General features: G+C 43.2%; 1 protein-coding gene across 2 annotated transcripts; it reads left to right on the forward strand.

The window, feature by feature from the left end:
- The first annotated feature begins 31 nt into the window (after positions 1 to 31).
- Positions 32 to 20,750, forward strand: LOC119449800 (myotubularin-related protein 2). 2 transcript variants are annotated; one of them, XM_037713069.2, is made up of 13 exons: positions 32 to 562; positions 1,194 to 1,272; positions 1,654 to 1,748; positions 4,286 to 4,309; positions 5,436 to 5,648; positions 7,043 to 7,201; positions 8,051 to 8,125; positions 8,561 to 8,749; positions 9,588 to 9,983; positions 11,916 to 12,008; positions 16,689 to 16,802; positions 17,475 to 17,654; positions 19,350 to 20,750. In XM_037713069.2, exons 1-13 carry the CDS (start codon positions 347 to 349, stop codon positions 19,485 to 19,487), a joined length of 1,971 nt encoding a protein of 656 aa, XP_037568997.1. In that variant the 5' UTR covers positions 32 to 346; the 3' UTR covers positions 19,488 to 20,750. The 2 variants fall into 2 exon arrangements, with proteins under 2 accessions (XP_037568997.1, XP_037568998.1); XM_037713070.2 differs by lacking the exon at positions 4,286 to 4,309.
- Positions 20,751 to 25,629: the final 4,879 nt, after the last annotated feature.

Here is a 25,629-nt window from a genome sequence, read left to right on the forward strand (position 1 = left end):
CACCGTAGTAAATACAGTAGCCAAGCGCAGCCAAGTCAAGCCGTGTGTAATTGCAGTGATCGACTTGTGACTGCTACAGTGCCTTTGACAGAAGTAGTAAAGCAGTAAAACGACGGAACATTTATTAATTGTGCGTCACGACTCGATTTCCGAGAGTTTGCGTCGAACGTTCTATGTCGGAACTCCCACCGCAACTGACTGTGCCTTCTACTATTCCCACGTTGGTCTTGACTTCCGTGCTCCGCCTCTTTCATGGCGGCGTCCTAGATAGCAGAAACCTCAACAAAAGCTATCAAAAAACTGTGTTCGAAATAGGCAAGTTCTGACAAGGCCTCGTCTAAGAGCAATGGATAAGGCGAAACAAGGCGAACCAGCATCCCACAACAACCACGGTCTAAAGCCGGCCAGTGTTGACTCGCTGGAAGGTTCGGAAAGTGGCTCGCTTAACTCCAAGCTCGGTCCGCGGTCGGTGGGCAGCCACAGCTCCCATTCGCCGTCTAAGTCGCTCTGCTCGTCTTCCTCAACATCCACGGAAAACATGCAACTCACGCAGGAACTTAAGGCGAGTGCGCTTTCCTTAACGTATCCCCGCCATATATCGTGAAGCTCTGCACGCCGGCGTGCCGTCTCCCTCAAAAGAACCACGATCACTTTTCAAGCGATTTTCTTCTGTTGTCGGTGTTTCACATCAGACTTAACGAAGGCAAAGTTACAAAAGTAAGCCACCGATTCAAAGAAGTAGCCTACGTCTAAAGGATGTCAACGCTGCTGGCAGATTGTTTTGTACCCTTCGAAACAACAGTTTACTGCTGTTCATCTCACCGCACAGCTTTCATTTCCTCCTTCTGCATGAAAAACAAAAACAAACTATATGCCCGAATAAGCAGACAATGTGCCTATTATCCAAGCTTGCGTCAGATTGGCATTTTAGTAGCAGATGTTTACCTGCACATTTTTTGGCACGATCGAGTTATCACTGCTCAACAGACATCATGCAGGATTCTTTATTCAGTGAAGGAGACAGTTACTGCCAAAAGCTTTAGTCAACGAAAGTTGTGCCCTTTGCCCTCAACCCACTCTAGCAATTCCAGAATTTAGAACAGTCCAAGATGACATGCACACTACGCGGCACATAAAGTGTCGTAGCTGTCAGTGTTTATTTTTGTCCATTAATTTCGCTTCACTTGCTTCAGATGCGAGAAGTGTCCAAGGTGCCAAAGACGCAAGACCCACCTTTGCTTCCTGGAGAGCAGCCACACGTCATTCAGAAAGGTGATGGGCAGCTCCTACTTCTATTTGCTTGTGATGATTAACAATATGTTTAAGGGTTTACTTTTGTTTGCATTGTGAATGCCTTATCAATGTAAATGCATGATTATGTTACTGTGACTGCAGTATAAGCGTCCTCTCGTCCACCATTTCTGGCCACATGGCTAAAAAATTTTGATTACAATCAAAACCTTTCTTGACATAATTGGCTTCAAAATTCACTAAAAACACTGCTTGCCTATCAAAAGTTTGTGAGTGACTGGAATTTTAAATTATAATTTGTCAACTGAGTTGAAAAGTTCAGTAAGAGGCCAGACCATAATGAAATGTTAGCTATTTTATTGAAGTGCAGCAGGTGTGACATTCACCTGCCTTGAAATGCAGCACGAGATGTCACCTACCTGTGCCCATTCCAAGGCCCCATTCGTGGCTGCCTCTTCATCACTAACTACAAGCTGTACTTTCGCAGTGTTGAGAAGGTAAGAACAGTGGCTTGGACAGGCCTGGTATATTAGTTGAGGACAATGTTGTGCATGGTGGTGTCTGATAACTTGTCCACATAAGCAATAGAAATCATAGAGGGCTAGCCCCTCTTAGAGTGGACAATGCATTAGTATTCAGTTCACCATGACTTCCACATCTCGTCCACTTTATGGGGAAAAAGTTTGGCCTATATGACAGCTAATTCAGAAAGCATCTGTTAATGAAATGTAAATCTGGACACCTTAATTCTTATTGAAACTGCTGTGAATACTTGAATGCTAACAAGGTGTTTCCACCAAAAAGTGGACAGTGCCATAGATATGTGCAAACCCTGCATAGTGAATATTAATCTGAAGCTCTCCACTGTGACATCTACCAATTTCTTTGACATGTTAAACCCCACAAATAACAAAGAGAAACTCTCTTTGTTTTTGCTGCTCAGCTGCACAGCATTCCAAATCAAGGAGCTCCCCATCTAATTCCAGCTCTCATGGAATTAGACTAATGCTGGCAAGTTATGAGGATGAGGAACACTGTCACTAGGAAAGAACAGCTGCAAAACCCAGGCTTTGCAGCCTGTTTATGGCTCCTCTGTAATGCCAGAGTAGCAATACTATAAGAATACAACTTTGTTTTTGTTAGAACCTTTCTGAGTGAATTCCCAAAGGCAGTGGGCATGGTGTTCTGTTTCTGAAGACGGGGTCACAAGTTCGATACCTGACTGCGGCAGCCGTATTTCATGGCCGCAAAATGCAAAAATGCTCGTGTACTAAACAGGTGTACGTTAATGAACCTCAGGTGGTCAAAATTATTTCATAGCCCTCCGGTATGGCGTCCCTGGTAACCCACTGTGCAATTTCAGTATGTTAAACCCCACAAACAGTCTTACACAATCTGCGTCAAAAAGGACTGGGACAGTGCTTTCTTGGCAGATGTGTTTTGTACTCATTCCAGCTCTAGAGTCTTGCATCTTGGTCTAGATGTTCCCCTTAAGCGTTTACATCATTTTTTCATTGAACATGAGGATAGTGATCCTTTTTCTTAAAGAATTCCAATCTTCAAACTTAATTAGTCTTTTGTGCAACTTAAAAGTAATATGAACAGTGTGCATGTAAAGAAATCTATGTAAATTTTGCTAAACTACTTGCTTAAAACAAAATTTCGGCAGAAACACTTAAGACGTGTGGGAATCTGAAAGCATTATACCGTTTGTAGACCTCGGAATGTCGTGAACGTGCTCATTTTATACACTCATGACGAGGCACGACCTCCTCCCCATTGGCTGTGCCGTCACGTCCAATGATGCACACGCTAGGCCACACCTTTAGTCAGCCAGATGGCTGTGACGTGACATGTGCAATGACGCACGCACTAGGCACACCTTTAGTCAGCCAGAAGCGTGGAGCCACGGTGGCGTCGTGAAAGCGTGCTCGTCTTGCAACCTGGAGGCCCATGTTTGATTCCCACCCAGACCAAAATTTACGAAATTTTCTTTTCAAAGGCATTAATTTACTTTGTTTATGGGAACCTCCCTGAGAAATTTGACATCAATCCGAGCATTTTTGACGTGTTTTTACTCTTTGTGCCATCGGCCATTTTTGGTACCATCGCTCGGTCACGCTGCTGCCACCGGATTTTTGCGTAATGGGGCAGTAATGCTTTTGCATTAATAAATATTAAATGCATGGCACACTTATTCGATTGTGACTTTCCATTACACTCAACAATGACAAGTTACTGTGCAATCAATCAATATTCAAATTTTGAAAGTACCCATGTGGGCACTACCTCATGAAGCACTCATGAAGCCCTTTGCGTGTGTTGATTTATTGATTGTGATAATGACCTGTTCTTGCCAGAACAGCAAATGCTGTTTGAACCATTTGCTGTGCCTGTGGTTGTGTTCACAAAATGAGTCACATTTTGAAATTAACGATGGCAGTGATATGAATGGGGCTGCCAGATATAGTATGAGGATGTTGGTGCACTAACAAGCACAAGCATCTGATAGCACTTCTTGCACGTTGCCTTGTTGGCAGCTTGTACTGATTGTGACGTTGTATTTTGAACAACCTTGAAGTGATCTTTTTGTTTAATTACTTGTCGCAGTATTATGTTGACTGATGATGGCTTTCTTTTAGTGCAATAAAATGTGGCAAACATATTGCGGCAGTGGATATCATGAGCTCTGTGATTAGAAAGGCACTAAGCAAAGAATAAGGAAGAGTCGAGTGGGAATGAAGGGTCGCGTGGGACACCGCTAATACTTTTTTTTGTCTCTATGCTCCTAGTTTGGCCTGTTATATTTTTAGTGTAAACACACACTGACCTCACCTAATGGTGACTACACTTTTTCTTTCTCTCTTCCTGTGTTATTCCTTGTACAGGCAAATATTAAAATGATTCCTAAAGTAGCCAAGCTCGTTCATATGAATTGTCATAATGTGTGGCTTAATAGTGCTTTTTCATGGGCCATTCATTGGAAGGATGGTTAGAATAATTATTTCAATGCCATACTTTCTTCCTCTCACAGAATTCCCGCTCCAAACAGTTCACTGTAAGTGTACAGGCGTTCTGCCGCTAGCTTTTCTTTTGTGTTTGTGCTTTGTAACATTATTAGATTAGGTCATATCTAACAACTGCAAAATAAACAACTATGCCTGTGCACACTCTCTGTCCGTTGCTACTTGGGTAATTCAAAGTTGATTGAGCCGTTTCATTTTCTGTCTAACCACTAAACAAACAGTGTAAACTGAAATGTCACTTATGCTGGTATGATGTAACAACTCTTTTCGTGTAATTATATTTCATTCTTATCATCTGCCTATCAAGACTGACTGGTTCTAGTGATAATGTAGGTGATGTGCTGCTCGGGGCACTTATTAAATGTCCAAAGGAATATAATTGGAATAGAGTTGTTACATCATTCCAGTCCAGCTATGCCATTACATTTCAGAGTACAGTATGTTGATTTTACTTACATTCTGTATTCTTGGGCTTCTAAACAAAACTGTATCTTAATCTTTGCCAAGCTTGAAAAAAAAAAAAAAAACTTTAAAATTTGGAAGGAATTCAATAAAAAAAAGCTGTGTGGGTGTCGTGGCTAATACCATAGACTTACGTAATGGCTGCTTAGTTTCATGAGGATTTTACACAAAATGTCTGTTTGTGGCTGTTGTACAGGTAAGGGCTTACACGTTATTTATTTTTGCTAATATTAACAAAAAATAACCAGCTTTTCTCCACGCAGTAGAACTATTGTATAATCTACTAAATCCTGACACAAACAGTACTGGCTGTGTACAATTTACTAGCGTAAGCCTATGGCTATAGCTCAACTTGGCTAAGATAGGTTTGTTGCTTTCTTTGCAGCAAGATGGCTATTTTCAGCTCCTGAGCTTTGTGGCTCATATACAGTATAGCTCTTTCCTTCACAATTTTTGCCATTCAAACTTCCAAATGTGGCTTTTACTTGCTATTACAATACTGTACATTGTTTATAGTATCTCATCCTCATTAGTCACCTAGCTTGTGTATTATGAATTCTTACTGTATTTTCTAAGGACACTTAGCATCTTGCAAAAGGGATCCTCATGGCATACTGGCGTGCACACTTACTCTCAATCTTGATGATTGTTTCAGGCTTCATTGTCTCTTTTTGACTTTTCAACCAATCCTGGCAGGAGCCGCGGTTCACACTGGAAGTCCCGCTTGGTGTCGTGAGCCGTATTGAGAAAGTTGGCTACGCGTCGAGTCGCGGAGAGAATGCATACGGCATTGAGCTCTTCTGCAAGGACCTGCGCAGCTTGAAGTTTGCCCACAAGCAGGAGAACCACTCGCGGCGAGACATCTTCGACAAACTGCACAAGCTGGCCTTTCCGCTCTCCAATAACCTGGTGAGCAATGATTACATGAGCAAAAACATTGGTCTCAGTGTTCAGAAGTGGCATGTCATGATACTGATTGGCTTGCAGTGCCGACATTTTTTTTTTTTTTTTTTCAGCCTGAGGAACAATACAGGGGTGGGAGGAAGAAAGGACTAACAGAGCACTTTGTTCCATCCATGCATTGTTCCTCATGTACAGCGGCCGTCAGATTTAACCAAAACAAGGAATCTAGTAAAACCTCGTTATAACGAAGTTGAAGGAAAAGTTAGTATTACTTCGTTGTATCCATTGCTTCGTTATATCCATTGGTATACATGTACTGCAATACGAATCTCTATGGGAATTTCAAGAAAAATTTCACTTACTTCGTTATATCCATTATTTTGTTATATCCCGTTTCGTTATAACAGGGTTTTACTGTACGCGTCTATAGTGACTTAACATTTAGAAAAACAGGCTGTAAGGGTCAGTGAGAGGGGGTAATTTATTTACAGAAATGCAGAGAGGTTGGCCTGTGCCATAGCTTGCTTTGGCCTGCTACTCCGCTTTCGGGAAGGGGGAGACGTGGGAGAAAAGAAGTGATGATCATGAAGAGAAGGAAGTGTGTTTTTGCAAGGCTATTGTGTTGCAGCCTCTCTAAAGCCATTTGTCTGGTCCAGTGGCTGGTAAGAACGCTAGAGCTGCTCTTACAATCATGGCTGTGCCAAACCCAAAGCAGTCATCATATAGTGGTCTGTTATCAACAGGTGCAACTGAAGAGGCCAGAAAACATTGAATGCTTTGGAAGGAAGATGGATTAAGCTAGCTCATTCAGGCACCCCCACCAAAAATCTCCAGTACCCTCCACAGGGGAATCCGAAAGGTGTTTAAGCCGTATTTACATTTAGTGTGATAGTGACTGCACCAACCAGCCCAAATAAGTGCTTGTTTGCACTAAACTTTTTTCCTGAGGATTCCACTCAAGTTACATCTAATATCCACTAGAACCTGCTTACATTTTTCATGGGTGTGCTAGAAACGCATTGTAAAGAATTCAGACAATAAAGATCGAATATAACAGATCGGCATCTTCACAGAGGCACGAAAGAGAAATGTTAACTTAGACTGGATTTAAATTATGCTTCTGCAATACCAAAAGGGTATTCTTATTATGAAGAAAAGCTTGCTAAGTCATAAAAGATGCAAAAGTGAAAGGCAGGGGGCAATGCCACCCTCATTTGTTTGCTTTCACTCAGTGCCACAGTGTTTCAAATGTGTATCGAAAGCCATGCAATCCACTGTTCACAGTGCAGTTTGTCTAATAGCACTGTATGAATATTCAAACTATTGTCTCATTTGCAGGTGAATGTGCTAGTAAAGATATCTTATCACAGCTTTCTTTTTCTTTTTTTCGCACACTACAGTCATTGTTTGCCTTTGAGTATGGCGGCCGGTACTCTGTGAATGGCTGGGCCGTGTACGACCCGTTGGCGGAATACCGACGTCAGGGCCTGCCCACTGAGAGCTGGCGGCTGAGCCGGGCAAACGAGAACTACCAGCTGTGTGACACCTATCCCGCCATTGTGAGTTTGCGCAGCACAGTGCTTCAGTGTTGACCCGTTCACATGTCTTGCATGCAGCGCATGACTTCCTGGTGCACGCTTGCTTGCATATGACTGAGCACAAGTGTTACCCCTGACTACCATCGAGAAGGGGGCTGACAGATAGGGTAGCACACTGTGGTACTATACAGGGTGTTTTTTTTTAGCTGCACCAAATTTTTAAAATGAGAAACATATAAATCTTGGTCACGTTACATTTTCCATTCGAGTGTACGGATTGGCGGCGTCTAGATACAGAGCAATTTCTGCACTTACGTGCGTAATTAGCGAAGTTACGGTAATTAACTTTTCTAATTATCAACAACAGGTGGCTACAGCAAATGAATTCTTTGGGGCCCGTCCTCGACACTACCTATCCCAACGATCAAATTTTGAATAGCGGAGTTCATGTGGGAGCTACACGAACAATTAGTTCCCCTTGGCAGGCTCCTTGAAACCGAAACTGGCTGCAAAAAGAGCGTCTGTGTCGTCAATGTCGCCGCCCCCCCCCCCCCTCCCCCCCGCCTTTCGTCACGCCTCGGAGGTCATCGCACTGTACATGTTTAAGAGAGTGCTGCTGGATAGCTTATATATAATTCTATTCATAAACAGGTTTGTTTTATTATGAGAACTGAAAACCTGTCTATATAAGCTTTTAGATGTATTTTTATACTTTTAGGGCTTGCAAGAGTATATATTGGAATCTCAAGCAGGGCAGTGGCCATAGAAGGGCTCATTCAAATATGTTTCTATGTGCTGTTCAACTACACTACTGCTTATTTATCATTGCTGGTTGATATCATCACATTTTGTTGTTTCTGTGTGTCACAGCTAGCTGTTCCTGCTGCAGCGGATGACAGTCTCTTGGAAGCCGTGGCTAGTTTTCGAAGCCGGGGTCGCATTCCGGTATGTTAGCTTCTCTTTCTTCCGCATGCCATTTATGCACTTGAATTTGCATACAAAGTTGAGTGCACTGCATGACTGTTAACCAAAAAGACATGCCATAAAGCTACACCTAATGTCGTGCTCATGAACAGTCAGAAACGAAGTGATAACATTTCTCTTCGGCAAAAATGAAATGTATACAAATATTGGAACTGTCACGTATCTCGCTTAGCCAATGTGTTGACAACAGACAAGCGATTATGTAGGCTGCAGCATGTTAATTTAATACTTATTGTCATGATTGCCACATATCTCTCCATTACACCTGGCAAAAGGCTATGGTAAGGTCTGTTGGAGTAGACTAATTTATGCCTTAAGGTGTTTCTTCTGCAGTTAGACCGAACAGAAGCTTGATATTTCCTGATGTTCTCAACTCATTGCCACTGCTGGCCTCAGGTTCTGTCCTGGATCCACCCAGAGGGACAGGCAACCATAACCCGTTGTAGTCAACCCAATGTTGGCGTGAGCGGCAAGCGCAGCACAGAAGACGAGAGCTACTTGCAGATGATCATGGACGCCAATGCACATTCGCATAAGCTCTTCATAATGGATGCTCGACCTAGCGTGAATGCTGTGGCCAATAAGGTGAGTTCGCCCTAGCAGCCACCAATAGAATAGCCACAGCTGTATTAGAGGTGGGACCGATCTTTGCGGGACAAACAGTTGAAAAACAGCGTCGTAAGAGCACTTACCAGCTAAGCAGAGTGAATTAGAAAGTAAGATAAACTGAGTGACTCAGCTCTCGCACGCTTACTCCATCTGTGCATATGTAGCACAAGATTCTTTTGCAGAATTACCAGCTCAAAAAAGTACATCATGTCGTATTTGTGAATCATGCTCCGAATGTAATGGGAGAACCTTTTTTCCTCTTTTAACCCTTCATTACACAGTGTGCTCACCTGCCATACAACGAAGTTATGCATGAGAGCCAGCTTGTCGATGCTGTAGGAAGAGTACAGATTTGTGCATGGGAGCAGTGTATGTGTGCAAAGAAATGAGAGTGGAGCTACGGAAAAAAAGTGAAACGATGTGTATTTGTCTAAAGACATGTTCTCCTAACACTTTTAGCACTTTGCACACTCTCAGTAGCTGCTGCCAGTCATACATAATTAAAATATGTCCTATACTTTCACCCAGAGTGCAGTACAATAAGAGCTAGCCAGAGCTGTGCATTTAATGCTTCTTTATCTGCACTCCTGTTCTCTTCGCATACCTATTTGTTTGTGTACTTTGATTTAGGCACATATTAAAGAGCGCTCTGTGGTCGAAATTAATTTCCGGAGCCCTCCACTACAGCAGCACCTGTCACAGCCCAAGTGTTGCTTGGGTTGTGAGAGATCAAAAAAAGAAAAACAAAAGTGCCATTCACATTATAAACAAGCAAATATACTCAGATTGCTGTCTGCATTGGCCCTGCACACAGGCAAAGGGTGGTGGCTACGAGAGCGACGAGGCATACCGGTGTACCGAGCTGTGCTTCCTGGACATCCACAACATCCACGTGATGCGGGAGAGCCTGCGCAAGCTCAAGGAGACCTGCTTCCCCAGTGCGGCAGATGAGTCCCGCTGGCTGTCCGCACTTGAGGCCACCCACTGGCTGCAGCATGTGCGTACCGTGCTGGCTGGGGCCCTGCGCGTCGCACATCGCCTCGAAGGGGCCAAGGGATCGGTGCTGGTGCACTGCTCGGACGGGTGGGACCGCACCGCGCAGCTCACCAGTCTGGCCATGCTCATGCTTGACCCTTACTACCGCACCATCCGAGGCTTCGAAGTGCTCATTGAGAAGGAGTGGCTCAGCTTTGGCCACAAGTTTGCTCAGGTGAGTGAATGCACTGTGTCTCCTTTTGATCACTGATGTCGGCTCGTTAATCTGAGATCTCCCGAGGCCACTTGATATTGTAGCTTTCTAGTGCCACCACTTCCTTTTCGTCACCGATGGCAGCTCATTAATCCGAGGTTTCCTTTTCCATACAGAGTACATTGGAAAGAACTGGATGTGTATAGATGATTACTTCAGGTTTCCACCATAGTCCTGACATGTTAGTTCAGCCAATAAAAAGGAATAACTCTCCACAAATGGAGCAGAACACACACATTTGTGTTGACATGCTCATGTTCATGCACATTTTTGCCTGTATGTGTGACATTGGCATTGTTGTACCTTGAGTTCTAAAGGAGGCTGCGGAGTGCTTAGTAGCCAGATATGTAGTGGAATCGTGTTACATTTTCAGGCATGCCAGAGGTACGCTAATTTCTTTTTCTTGATCATTCACATTTCATTCTGTTCCGATACTACGCAGTACCACCTGGCCACAAGCCATCAGTCTAGTTTTTCTAGTTGTGAGACTGCAGCTCCTTCTCCTTTGTTCTTTTGGCTTAAGAAGAAGCTTTAACTCGGGGCCAACTCCAATTTCCCTATTCAAATACGTGTAAAATGTAGAAATGCTCTTATGAGACAACTGCTGAACTGATTTGAATTACATTTGTTGCAATTGAGAGAGAAAGTTAAATTCCAGTGACTGGAGAAAGCAGATTTTTCATTTAGGTTCTGAAATGTTTTTCCGAAGATTCCCGAGAATTGATAAGTTTAACCCTTTCAGGTGCGCTGTATGCAAGACGGTCTATAAATGTGTCAAATGTACGCAACTTCATTCCAAGCCACTGCGCACTTCACTGCAAAAAAGGCAAGGTCGTAGGATGGTGCTTTGTGCATTATCCGATAAGTAATCATAATTAGAGGTAAATTAATTATCTTATAATTGTGAAGTCAGTAATGCTCTATTCTGGCATTAAAAAATTTGATCACAAGCTTGAAGCACATGCACACTTTCATTATCGACTGTGTGCATTACGAATAAAGAAAAATATCTTTCATACAGGGCATCCCAATTATCACGCACCAAAATTAAAAAAAAAAAAAGAGTATTGCATTACTCGAACAAAACCTAGTGCATATTGTTTCCAGTACAGTGGAGTAGCCGCCAGTAATTTTTTCGTTACTGTGATTTAATTAGGTAATTGTAATTAATTATCAAACTCAAGAAGTACTGTCCTAATTATCAAAGTGTCAATGAGAAAATTGTACAGCTACATGAAAAACTCCCGATACAGTTTTCTTTTGCTTAATACGTGCTACATAAAAAATTTTTTTTCCAAGCGTGAGAGAAGTCCACAAATACACGCAAAGTGCTTTGAGTGCCCAGTCATTGAGTGTTTTCCGTCACAGTTGGGGAGTATTTTGAAATTTTCAATAATTTCTTTTTAAAGGATTGACAGCCTAAATAAAAAATCTGCTTCCTACAGTCACTAGATTTGAACATTTTCTTTTAAATGCTTTGAACTGCCAAAAATTAGTGCAGAGGTTGCTGAGAAAAACATTTTCTTCGTTCTCATGTATTTGATAGTAGCTCCCAAGCTAAAGCTTTCTATTAAGCTTCCCTGACTGAACAGGTTCTTTGTGTCAGTGACTGCTTTAACAGCTTGTATTGCAAAGATAGACACTACTGTCATCTTGTCTCATGGATTTCTACTTAACAAGTGTCTGCAATAGCATCAAAGTGTGGTATCCATTTCACATCACTGTTGTACCACAATTTCTTTAATATTTTTTAGATACTAAAGTACACACAGACACACACATATAGTACTCTCGAATTGACTGGCTAGTTATTTTGCCCACAACTCCTGTGCCTTTATAGTTGCTGCATGTTATGAATGTTTCACATGCCACAATTATGTGCTCGTCTTGCAGCGAATTGGACACGGCGATGACAAGCACTCGGATGCCGACCGGTCACCCGTTTTTCTCCAATTCATCGACTGTGCGTGGCAGATCATGAACCAAGTAAGGGTCATCACTCTGACTGCATACCTGCCAACATTTACCATTTTATCGTAAATGACCCGATTTTTATTGCTTTTTTTACGATTCCTGTATTGACACCGACAATTTTATGATTTTTCACTTGTGGCCAGTTTAGTGAAACACTATTTCAAAAGAATGCAGATAGAGTCGCCTACCGATTTTTCAGAGGCCGATTTTTCGAACCTGCTCATTTATTCAGACCTAACAGCAGCGGCACCATCCTATATTAAGGTGAAGGTATCACGGCCGCCATCTTTCGTGTAGTTCAGATTCTCCAACTAGACGACGCCACTCGGTCGTTTTTGTAAAACGGGGGAAAAAAAAATCTGCTCTTCGCCGTCGCAGCATGCTCCTGTCTGTCCCTGTTGCGACACTGCAACATGTGATTTGCAATAGTTGAGGAAAATGCCCCCTCCCCCTTCTGCTCAGGACAAGGTATGCCTGGCACCATTGTTCTTTTGTTGCTGCGCTTGTTGGCCTTCTCCCCGCACTTTCAACAATGGCTCGTTTGAACCTTTCTATATGTAAAATGGTCAGTGCTTCTGATGGTGGCTATAGGTGTGGCAAGTGGTTCATCACTGCCGCTTTTGACGTGGCTGTCATGCGAGAACGGGCCGCTGCTTCGAAAACCATCTTGGTAGATGACCTGCAGGCTGCAGAACCTTGAGTAACGTTGATTGTCAACTAGGTTTGCTTCTTTTTCTTCCTATTGTCTACTTTACTTTTTCTTTTTTCTTTTTTTAGCATTCTGCAAAGTAGGAGCCCGCTAAACGAAGGTTCTGGGCTTGAAGGGTTAAATATAGCTTGTGCCTATAAAAAGATAGGTAGATAAAATAATGGAAAGGGAAGGAAATTGCTACAGACCGCAGTAACTGTCTAGTGCAGTCGGCTGACATCTGATTAGCGGTCAGCAGTAGAGGAGGGGTGGCGGTAAAAGAGTAGGGGTAAAGGTTAGTAGAGAGTACAGAATAACAACGAAATATTTACAACGGAGCGACTAAGTAAAAAGAAAAAAAGACAGTTCGTGGAGTGACTTCCTTGAGAACGTTTTTCACCGGCCCCGCACACTGGCACTGTTAGGTCGCGTGGAACAGCCGGGTGGTGAGGCCCGACTGCTCGAAGAAGTCTCAGTGCTTTTGTAAGCTACCCCGGACCACGTGCACATGCATAGAAATTAGTATAATTTGAAGCCGCGCAATGAAGACGAGGACAAGAATCGAAAACAAACACAACAGGACGAGCGCTGTACTGCGAACTGGAAATTTTATTGTGGTGTTTTTTGACATGTTATAAAGCTGGTTGTTCCTTCAATAAAATTTCCAGTTGGCAGTACAGCGCTCGTCCTGTTGTGTTTGTTCTCGATTCTTGTTCTCGTCTTCTTCGTGCTGCTTCAAGGTATACTCAAGAGGAACAAACTCGCCCAAATCAAGTTGTTGTTACTATAGAAATTAGAGTTGTGTGCACCGCTGTCACCAGTTTAGTTACGACCGCGCGACCTGATGCCTATTTCCCTACGTTCAGGAACCCCTTTTGCGTGCCTTGCAGTGCGCCAAACAGGGTGCTTTTTATATGCATGTGCGACAGAAGGGCTTTGCATGTAGCCAACTAAACCACTATAGCCTCATGCATCCCAAAACAGATGTCATTTATGTAAGAGACGCCTCATTAAAAAATTTTTTCGCTTGGTTTGCAAACTGCATGAACATGAATAAAGATTAGGGTGGCGAACAAATGTTCTTAGGCCATCGGCCATGTTTTCGCTCAAGGGTGCCGCCTCCTGCCATCGCCAAAGCTAAGCAGCATTGATCTGAGCTAGTACATGAGAGGGAGACCACTTCCAGGAATGCCGACTGATGGTAGCTCCGCCTGCCTTGGAATAGTTGAAATGTTCACCTAATGCAATACGGTTACGGTAACGGCGGCGAGGGATGTCCCTTTCCCACACTAACAATTCCTCATCACCAGAAATGCATCAAAAGCTGCAGGAAGATGAGCAGATGCTATCCACACAAAATTCGAGGTAAGCAGGTGACGCAGCCAGAAAGTGCCCCTACTCTCTGTCAATGACCTGCTTCCCTTCTCGCATGCGCGGGACGTTGCCATCTCCACCTTTCGAAAGACATCGTGTTTCTTATTGTCCCACCCGCCCGAATGGTTTTTGTCACTCGTCGGCGTGTCGAAGCATGCGGACAAAGCTCTTGCAGTGCTTGTCATCAGTATTTGCAGTGCTCGGGCGCCAGAATACAGATCTGATAAATAGGTGAGATTTTCGGTCTGTACGGCCCACAGACAATGCGCATATGGCAGCACTGCTAGCACTCATCGTGCAAGCGTTATGATCACGATGGCCATCGCAAGCACTCGCGCAAAGCCTTGCGCACAGCCCTTAGATGTTTTCTATGTTTCGCCGACGGCCGTTTTCGTTGCTTTGGCGAAGGACAGTTTCTCTACCTCCCCATGACACAGGCGTCCAATGCCAAGTCCTCACAGTGGCCTTTGGAATAAGATCACAGGCGCTGCACAAGCAGGAACTGCATAAACAGATTATTTGCTAAAAGTACTTTTTTCTAAAAGTCATCAGTCTACATAGCCTAAAATTCTGCATGTGTTATCTGCCTATCTGCCTTTCTCGCGCTGTCCGTGCTGTTTCTTTTTTTCCTGCTGAATTCGGAGTCTTTCAAGCGCATGCAATGACAGAAAAGCTTTGGAAACTCGTGAGTGCTAGTAATTACAAGACACCGTATGGCTCTAGTAATGTGGAACACTCGCTGTGAATTAGCGTGTACATGAAAAAGAATGTCAATTTGCATGGACCTGGCCAGCAGAAAAATTCACTAAATCCACTGCTCCCCTGTAGATTCCCCAATAAACATAAGACAATTTTCTCTTCATAGAATCCGAGAGAAGCGCTTGCTACCTTACTATTAAAAATTTCAGAGTTCCATCTTGAAGATTTCTGTTGCTTCTTCAGTAATGCCTGACCAAGTATAGCCATAAATTGCCAATTTGAAGTAATAACTCATGAACTGTTCATAAGAACACAAAACAACTTCGCATAGATGATGCGTACAGCCTAGAAAACCACTACATATTGTTGTTCTGCGTTGAAAAGTAAAAAAATACTGATTCATAAACATCTATTATTTTGCCCATTTTCATTGGAGCCGACACAAATTTATAATTACTTTACACGCATTATCTCTTCATAGAAACCTTGTATAACATTTCATTTTAAGGCCCAGCAAACTTCATTTTCTTATGAACAGTTTTGCTGGAAACACAGTACAACGGAGGCTAGTACAACAAAAACGCAGTCTATTTCACCTACTGTTTACATTGCCGTTAGGTAATGCTTCACGCTAGGCGATACTACTAGGTGCCATTGGAAAGCATAGAAAGTAAGCGTTCTAATGCAATGTGGTTCACATCTGTGCAATGCGCACAGAAAGCACCGTGCATCCGCGAACAATGTCTGAAATGCGAACCGTGTGGCACCGCAGTGGGACTGCCACCTTAACCAATTGATAGTGGAGACCAAAATTTATGCTGTTGTTACAGAATATTTCATGAAAAATCTTCATCAAGATTTTCGTTTGTCAGTGGCAAAGATCATTCTTGCTGTGATTATAGAGTAGGGAGCCTGTTCAGTGTCCCCACTGAACAAAGCCTGCAATATTTTATACACAGTTAGCATCTTCAGTATAAAAACAATTTTTAGTATTTTTTATCGAGGTTTAGTATATTTTGGCTTCGACTGCGATGTTTTTCAACTTTTAGGGTTAGCAGGTCTGTGACTGTGTGAAAGAATAAAAATCTGAAGTGACTGCATGAAAGGAAGAGAACCAATTTCCAGTCACTTAGGTGGCCCCTTGTTTTAGCAGGGCCACCTAGTGACTAGTCACACCTAGTCACATGTATGACATGCACTGGTGTTGCACAGCAAAAAACTTGAAGCCAAGCAAAATTGATTTAGCTCGTGCTCTCTGAACACACACATGCTGTCAGCTTACAGCATTGAATGTAGAACCCCGCTTTGTTGTAACAGCGATATACTAGGCTAAAAGAAATACAATTGCACTAGAATTTTTTATCTCTACTGTTGGTGCATTATGGCTGTTACGACTGTTGAAGAAACATTTGTACAACCTTCAGATTGTACACAAGCCAACTGTTGAAATTGTGTGATGTAGCTAGCTTTGTGGCACGGGTTATAAACGGATGTAGAAGTGCATCAAGAAGGTGCCTGCAGCAGCTACTGCCTAAAAAAGTGTTGAAACACCCTGTTAAGCATGGTACATGTGCTGAGCTTTAAGCCCATTTATTTTAATAAAGTCATGGCTGTCAGAAGGGTCTTTAATTAGAAAATATCATTAAATAGACATTATTGCCATTTTAAAAGGTGCTAATGATTAAAGCACGCTCTAGGCAGGTTGTGAAAGGCAATGAGGCAATGGCTATGCACATAAATATTTATTGAGCAGCTTCCCTCTGGGGTACTGTAACAACAGTAGGCTGTCATTACCTGGTTTTGTGCATAGATAACTGGATTGCATTGAACCTAGAATATGCAGTAAACTGTCCAGGCTCAGCTTAAAAACCATCTCTGACAAGCTCAAAAGGGTGCAGCTTTTGAAGATGTTCCTTACGGTCTCTTTCCAGTTCAAGAATGCTTTTGAATTCAACGAGCACTTCCTCATCACCATCCTGGATCACCTCTACAGCTGCCTGTTTGGCACATTCCTCTACAACTCGGAGCAACAGAGGGTTAAAGAGGTGGGCAAAGTGGCATTGTGGACAAATAAGTAGAAAGGCTACATAAAACTATGCGCTGAACAGCTGTAAGATATGTAACCACACAATCCCTGGTCATTGCATATTCTTGAGGCATCACGATGTTTTGGGGATGACAACTAGTGATATAAATTAGTGTGTATGTTTTGTGCCTTACTTCAATAAGAAGTTGAGTGAAACTTTTCATTCATCCATATTTCTTATCTTCCTGCAACTTGCCAAATTGGCTCAGTGGCTATAGCATTTTGCTGCTGAGCGTGAGATAACGGGTTCTGTTCTCGGCCGTGGTGGCCGCACTTTAATACGGGGCAACATGCAAGTATGCTCATGTAGTACTTAGAGTTCAGTGCACAATAAAGAATTCCAGGTGGTCAAAATTAATCCGGAGCCTACCGCTACAGCGTATCTCGTGGCCTGTGTATTGCTTTGGGATGTTAAACTGTATAACTTGATCTGACTCCCTGCATCCTGTCCATGGCTGCATAGTGCCTACAGACGATTGGCCTCAATATTTTTTTGTTTGACAGGGAGTTGTGTAGCGTGCATCTTGAATTCGTTGCTTTAGTCAGGAGGTGCAGAACCTAGTCTTTCGAATTTTTCTCTGTGTGGCCCAGCGCCATCTGTTCTAAGTGCTTACTGCTTGCTGTTGTGCAGAGCGTGCGTGAACGAACTCAGTCGCTCTGGTCGATGGTGAACAGCGACATCGAGGAGTACACCAACCCGTTGTATGCCAGCTACCCACAGCAGCATGTCTTGTTTCCGGTGGCCAGCCTGCGTCGCATCCAGCTCTGGAAAGGCTACTACTGTCGCTGGAACCCACGCATGCGCCTTCAGGTTTGTGACCTATTGTGCCACTCCTTCACAAATGTCAGTATCTTGTAGAAGGTTGTCCAACTGTAAACACAGATATTTAGCCTATGATAAGCTGAGAATGTAGCAACAAGTACCCCTTGAAGGGGTTCATGCATGTATAACTTAAACGTACAGTATAGACCACTTATAACGTAACTGTTTATAGTGCAGAACTGGCTACAACGCGGCCTTTTCCGACTCCCGTTTACCCTCCCATAGAACTCCATGTATATGCATACCGCTTACAGTGCAGCCGCGTGAGACGAAATACCGGTTATAATGCGGCTTCCGCGGAAAAATCACGCCGACAAGGGTGGCAGTGAGCACGCTTCTCAACAAGGTGCGTGCTCCTGGCCGGCGTATGCATTATTCAATGAAATTAAACTCTCGTTAATTCGGACTACTTTCGGAGCTCGGTGAGCGAGGAGTGCCGCAAATGTGCGACGCAAAAGAGCAAGAATGACGCTAGCGTTCAACCGAAACGAAGCGGCGGAGTCCACATCGGGCCACAGCCATCAGTTGAAATCGTACGTGGATGACAGCAATGCTGGAACGCTTCGAGCCTATTTGTGTTTTTAAAGCCTGTATTCTTGCGTTTACCGCCGCGCATAATACCGCGTTGGCCGTGGGCTTTCGTAACTGCGTAGTCTTCATCCACGATCGCGTCGATAGCGGCCGCAGTTTTCTCCGCAGTGGTTGCGCCAAACAGTAGTTTCGTGTTTGCTCGGTACGCGCGTCGGCCGCGTGCCTAAAAAACTGCATAGTCACCATCGATGATCGCATAGATAGCGACTGCGGTTTCGACTGCAGTTGTTGCAGCGAATGGTAGTTAATTCGTCCAGACTCGGTGCGTGCGTCGGGCGTGTGCCTTCAGCACTGCAAAGTCGCTGTTCATAATTGCGTCGATAGCGGTCGCGTTTTTTTCCGCAGCGGTTGTGGCAAACAGTTGTTTCGTTTTGACTCGGTGCAAAGCTGTCGAGCTTGAAGAGCACCAGCTACATAGCGATTATGTTTTCGCCAGCTCACTGGCGAAAGCTCACTGGCCTTTAAGTAGTGCAGAATATTGAACACCCCAGGAAGTGAGGCTTGACTAAAGAAATGTTGTTCAAGTGCAGTACATGATCAATACGTGTTATATGTGAATAAAGCATTTTTATCTTTTTCTTATTGTGGTCCTAAAATTTGCCCTTGTATGTATTATGTTCAGGTTCGTGCTAGTATTATTATATTTATACGAATATAACACACACTTTTTTTTCCAAGAATGTGCGTCCAAAAATTGCTTGCACGTTACAATCAGACACAAAACCAAAACCGTGCTTGTGGTGTTGGCAACAGCCTACCGTCAGATACAGCGTCCTCGTCATCACAAAATGGCGACAGAGCTCGTTTTCGTGAATATTGTTGCGGGTTCGTTTTGTGCTTGACTACGATTTGCAGCGGTATTCTCAATCAGTCACTTTCAGAAGTACTATCACTTTCGCAAGATTTCGCGTGACTCGATGCATCGACGCATATGATCGCCAGTATTTCTGGCGCTGTGCTAAGCTCTCTATTAAGCTCGCTAAGCACCCACGAAAGTTGGGTGAGCATTAGAATTGTATAAATACAGTATATTCATGTCGTTATGGTAACCCTAAAATGGTTAACAATGAACTTTCTTTTCTTTTTTTGCAGGAACCATTGCAGGTGCGCAGCCGGGAACTCCTTCAATTGCGTGCGCAGCTGCAAAGGCAGCTGGAAGAACTGAAGAAGGAGCATGAATCCAAGGTGTCTCGCATCCCACCGAGAGTCTCATCACCAATCACCGTTTAGCAGCAATAGCCGTGACTGCTGCACTTTACGTCCTCAGGCCTTCACGGAGAAGCTTCGCAAACTCGAAAAGCACCTTCCTACACCTCATACGTGTCGCTGATATGTTTGTCAAAGCTATTTCCAAGATGTCATTGGCTTGGCGTAGCACGGGGATGCGTTAATTATCTCTCCACGAACTTGGCACTTTGCTGGACTTCTTACCTTGCTGGTTACTTGAAGAGCAGTAACTTTTTTGTATTTCTATAAGCCACGTCAATTGCCATTATCAGTTGTTTCATAGTCTCAACCTTAGTGTGATATAGTGCTCGCGTTCTGGTGACAAGGGGTCCTGTGTATGATTATATATAATTTTATGACTTTTTTGTCAGAAAACATTTATGTGTATGCATTTTATTTGAAAAATAAGAAACTGTCTTGAACAATAGCTTGTGATTCTGTGATGTCTGCTTTTAGCACTTGTAACTACGGTCCGGTGTTTATAGTTCATATTTGTTGTTTTTATTCATGTGTTATCCATCCCTGTCTCAAGACAAAGTTTTGAATATTAGAGTGCAGCTCTTAGGCGCCCGTTCCTGCTTTGAGCGTCTGCCTCGGCGTCGGCATAATCAGCAGAACAAACGCAGAGCGCATCGGAGGATGAAATGTGGCGATAGTGAAGAGAGGGCGAGCAGGAAAGCGGAGGAGGAGGGTACAGTGGAAGCATGAGGAGAAAAGCGGAGTGCCGCTTGAGATGTGCTCCACGGCCGCGACCCGCTACAAGATGGTGCCATAGCAGCGTGCTCCATCACCTGGTCGCCGATGGCATCATTACTAAGGCATGCGGCGAGCGCGTCCACTGATACCATATATAGAAACAAAGTGCTGGTGTGGGCTTCGGACCCACTGCTCATGTGCTACTTTGCCTGCACAGCCGCCTCTAGAGATTGCATTCCGCGCGAGCCACGCATTCCCGTGTTCACGCTTTCTTTCTGAACAATGAGCAATGCAACCAGTGAAAGTGCTTGGTCAGCCGCTGCTCCTAAACGAGCTGCCCGAGCAGAGGCTCAGCACTGCCACCGAAAGCACCCTTCCGTTCTGATTCAACTTTGCCTCAATATATTGCGAATTTAAAACACCTAAACAGCTGCACTCAAATTTTGCATTAGGGAGTATCATAATCGTTGGTGAATTTTTTCGTTTGCTGTAATTACTGACAAATATTTTTCTAGCCACTGATTGTTTCTTTTCATTTTTTATAAATTGCTATAGTTATTAAAAATGCACATATAATTGATTTGAGGCATTGTCGTCATGTACTGAATGCAACTGCTATGCACACCAACTGTGCCGCAATTTGGAACTGTTGAAGAACGTTGCCACAGGCACTGCCATTTAGCTACTGGTCAGATGCATTAAAGAATATCCTAATTTCCTGTACAAAATGCAGTGAGGGGTTTTTGGGAGTAATGCCAAGCTATTTGCACTAATTAGGGGAGACCTACCTTTGACTTCTTATATTAATTTTCATTACAGTTAATTTGTGATTAATAATACAAATGTATCCTTGAAGTTCGTTCATTAAGCATAAATTTGTGCTAAGCCACATAAAGCTTTTCTGTGTCATAAATGCTCGCACTTTGTTTCCTCTGCATCAATACCACACGCAGCACGGCGTCAAAGTGGAAATTCCAAGAACCATACACGAGCAACTATACGTTCCCCCATTGCCTCACAACATGCACCCCCAACACCACACGGGGAGATGTAAAGCCAGAGCACAACACATGAACCAAAGTTACTCCAACGACAAGGAGGAAATCTTCACCGACGCAGCCCGTTATCGAGACAGGAAGAGTTTCGTGGTGGCATTTACTAGCCACCAAGGGAACCATCTCACGAGCGTCACCGTGAACACGGCGCATGCCAAAGCGGCAGAGGAAGCGGCCATAGCACTGGCCCTCACACAAACCAAAGCTACATACGTGATCTGCGATTCGCATATGGCAATTCGAAATTTTGCAAATGGATGCATCTCACAAGAGGCGTATCACATTCTCCAGCGGCATCCCATACACTAGGGAGAGGCCGACTTCGATAACCGAAGGCACTTGTTATAGATCCCGGCACACACTGGACTGAGCACCCCCAACGAAGTGGCTCACCGCGTTGCTCGAGGCCTCACTCACCGAGCATCATCGGAGGAAGAGCCTCCGTGAGGTACTGCAAACGTCTGGGCGTGGGAGGATCGTATGGCCAGGTTCCACGACATCACGACACACTATTAGTTACAGAGACACGTATAACCATTCCCTCATCCTAGGTTAGACAGGACGCAAGCAGTACACTACAGACAATTACAAACGAATTCTTACAGAAACCCCAGACTCATGCACGTCATGTATCCAGACATGTACAATACAAACAGATGTATGTCATCTGGCGAGGTTGCGATGCTTAATCACATGTTATGGGAGTGTCAGGATTTAACAAACAATTCGGGCAGTGCCGACCCCTCCGTCTCTTCCACCGCCAGCCTCCGCTCGCGCTAGAAGACCGCACTGCTCAGCTCGAACCTGACAGCACGACTCTGGGCCGTCCAGCGAGCCAAGGAAGCCGCTACGAGACAAGGTCTCGGAACTGCATCCGCGACAGGTGCCCAGACCCACTAAAAAGACGCCGGACTCGAATCTGATTCATTTGAAAATAAAGTTTACGTTCTCCTTCTTCTTTCCTCTGCACACACAGCTGCCGTACACATGTGATTAACAGCCAGACTCAAGATTTGTTTAGTACAGTCAAACCTGAATATACAGAACACGGTTAAATCTAATTATGTATCTCTTATATTGAACAATTTCTGAACAGAGTGAACCTGCAATGAGAATACATGTCAAAGCTATATTCAGCAAAATCGTATCTACAATGAACAGCTCGAATTCTGCACAGTGCTTTTAAAAGGCTCCATAAGTTGACTTTTCCACTTGAACAGTTCGCTACCATGTTTGCCATGGAGGAAGAAAGAAAAAATGCATAAAAAGCTTTTCTTTCCACCATTGAATATGCCTTGTGCGGATATTCCTCACCAAGCTGCTATCTTGCAGCCAGCCCTCGAGGAAAAAAGAAATTATGTGCATAAATCAGCCAGCAGACTGCGAGCAGTGCAATGTGTGTTGTCCAGGGAGCACACAAGTTCATCACATCGGATTGTTCACCTAGCACTGTCTTTCCTGGTAAGTAAGTTAACTTCAAAAATAGAATCCTTATAGTTAGACGTGTTGTTTTTTGCAGCCAGATTTCATGATACCTTTATGTTGAGTTGCACATTATACCAAGCTTGCAACTGCTTTTTTGTGGTTTCGATTAAACGAGTTTGATTGCACATTCAGCCATTTAATATACTCATGCCCGTGCATATCAAATACATGGTTTTCTTTTACAACTGCAGCAAAACGAAGACATGTTTTGCATATTTAAGAAGCTGCAGTAATACAGTCGGACTTCAAAATAATGAACATGGGTATAACTAATCGGATAAACAAAGTAAATTGACATTTGCATACTTTCTTTTTTTTGTTGATATTAGCATATGTGCTTTTAGTGAATATCGGTTATAATGAAGGAATATTTTTATGTCAGATGCAACTTCACTGTAACAAGGTTTGACTATACACACACAGCACTCATTTTCAGGCACCCAAATCGATTTGTTTCCAGACTGAAAAGACGGATGGCACCAAGTGTGGATTCAATGCTCTAATAGGATTAACATACATATAGTTCAAAACGTTTGTAAAAATTGCTTTTAATTAAGCAATCAAAGGAATAAAATTATTTTGCACACAGTGTCTTAACACACACTTCACAAAATGAACCACTCAATCGTGTGAATTGTAGTTGAAAAGCAAGTAGGATTTGGAATTGGTAGCAGTCTGCCCAGTTTGATACTTGTAAGCAAAGTATTTTGAATTGATAGCACATTTCTTCAAAGCAGCATGTTTAAAATGGCGCTACTAAGCAAGTTCATCCGGGTTTCTTGGAAAGCAAGTTTTGCAGTTGAATAATTGTGCTGTTATAGCAGAGGACCAAATAAAGTGACACTGCATTTTTGCGACAGTCACTCTACCAATACCAGGCAGCTATGAAATGACGAGAGAGGGGTTGAATTGACAACTCAAAATGCTGAAACTCTTCCGCTACAGCTAGAAATGTGTTCATTTTCAATGCTTTTACGCTTTAGCATTCTATTTCGAGGGTAGAAGTCTGAATGTATACTGCGATACATAAAATCAGCGTGGTCACTGGTGTATTGACGGATGTATAGCAGTATAATACAATTGCTCAGACAATTTTTGAGAATTCTTATGTGAAACTTCAATGAAGCACCTCAAGGAACAAGAATGAAATTAATAATTCTATTTGTAGTATAAGTATTGAGAGCAAAGCGAATCTGAAATATACAAAATATGCACCTAGTTTCTGGTTCCCAACTTTTGTAAGTCAGATCACGCAAAACAATTCTGTGTTGGTGTCAATACTAGCCATAGTGATGCCTATGCTCTGCGGGAAAGCAGTAGCTTCGCAAATGTGAAAACAGGTAAGTTCCTATTGTACAGAGAGCGATTGTTTTTACTCATCGCATCAGGCACCTGGTTTGTATTTTACTGCATTCTTTAGGCACGCGAAGCAATGGTTGTCAGGTCTGAGAGCATACAGAAGCCTCCTCATACTTTATTAATGTGTTCGATCAGCTTTTCTGTGCAAGCTAGGTGGTCTAGTGTGTGTTCAACTGTCTCTGGAGCCTCAACATGCTGTGTTCAGTCCCTGTACCGTGTCTGTACAGTGCTGTACAGTAATGAATAAGGGCACTTGCACAGGTAGTGTTCAAAATGAAGGAAATTTGACTGCTAGTCGAGCTTCGGTTGAAGGTTGGTCTGATATTGATTGTGTGCTCTTGTGTGAGTGAAAACCCCACACGACGGGAAGGGTTGCTCATAATAATTTGTACATGAGCTTTCAAAACACTTATGGGTAAAAGTAACCCACGGTGGGAAGAATAAAGTTACACTTGACATTACTTGAATACAATTATCAAAATAACACACACTGATGAGCATCTACCATTGCTTGAGACATCATGAAAACAGCCTATAGGGTTGGGTCGGAAAATTGGACAACCCGAGAAAAGCTTCTGTGTTTTCACTGCTGGTGAATTTAAAAATCACATTGCCGAGTTGACCAAGTGTAAATTTTGGGCTGTGTTTTCGAGGAAGTGCTAGAAGCACTGGAGGCTAGCTTTGATGATACCTCCAGTTGAAGTTTTATTTTTCCAGGCTCTTCACCCTGGCAAAAATGGTAAAATCTGCCAAATACTTAAAGTTGAGTCATTTCAGACTGTGCATGACATTGCTAGTAAAATTCCAACGGAAATGTTTAGCAGTGTGTAGAAAACTTTTGATCAAAATGATTTAATTCTATTGGCGCGGTAATACAAGAGTTAATGTAGAGCATAATTTAAGATATATAAGTTTGTTATTGCCAGGTTTCGCTGTACATCAACATTTCGAAGTTGAATTGGTTTCGAAAACTTCAGTGAGAACTGCTACCCCTACCCTTACTTGTAATATATGTAACCATTTTGGGAAAAGTCATAAACAGTTATGCTTCAAGGTGATGATGGATAACGATGTAACTTAGGCACCGCGGTTGTTCATGACAATTTTGAAGAAGCATGTGTTTTACCATGCATGTGTGTGACGGTGAATGTGAATAAGCGAAAAAAGAATTTTCCATAAAATAAATTTATATTGACTGCACAGGCTTCCATGATCTCTTTCTCTTTCTTGCGGGAATCCTTTAATCAGACTTTAAAAATCTCGTGTTGTGTAGCTAGTGATAGTTACTGCAATCACAGTTTGCTGTAGATTAGCGATATTACAAGAGATGTGGTACGCTGGCGCGAGCGCCGGAGACAACTGGAAGGAATTCGTTTTCACGACAACGTCGCTTGCGCCATCGGCTTGCGCCATGTCGTCGAGCGCGCTGCCATTAATTATTCACCAAAAGCAAGCCCACTGCAACGTGTGCCTTCACGATCGCAAAAATAGCAAGTCGCCACTGATTTCGAAAATACTGAATCCTTGCTGTCCTTCCCCCAGGTGGCGTT

This window comes from Dermacentor silvarum, chromosome 4, assembly GCF_013339745.2.
Source record: "Dermacentor silvarum isolate Dsil-2018 chromosome 4, BIME_Dsil_1.4, whole genome shotgun sequence".
In the NCBI taxonomy this organism is placed as follows: domain Eukaryota; kingdom Metazoa; phylum Arthropoda; class Arachnida; order Ixodida; family Ixodidae; genus Dermacentor; species Dermacentor silvarum.

Bases quoted from the DNA above. Each gene is read 5' to 3' on its own strand.
- LOC119449800 (XM_037713069.2), top strand. From the start codon at position 347: ATGGATAAGGCGAAACAAGGCGAACCAGCATCCCACAACAACCACGGT. The intron at 1,273-1,653 runs GTGATGGGCAGC...CTTGAAATGCAG, and splicing joins GCCACACGTCATTCAGAAAG to CACGAGATGTCACCTACCTG. The intron at 1,749-4,285 runs GTAAGAACAGTG...TTCCTCTCACAG, and splicing joins ACTTTCGCAGTGTTGAGAAG to AATTCCCGCTCCAAACAGTT.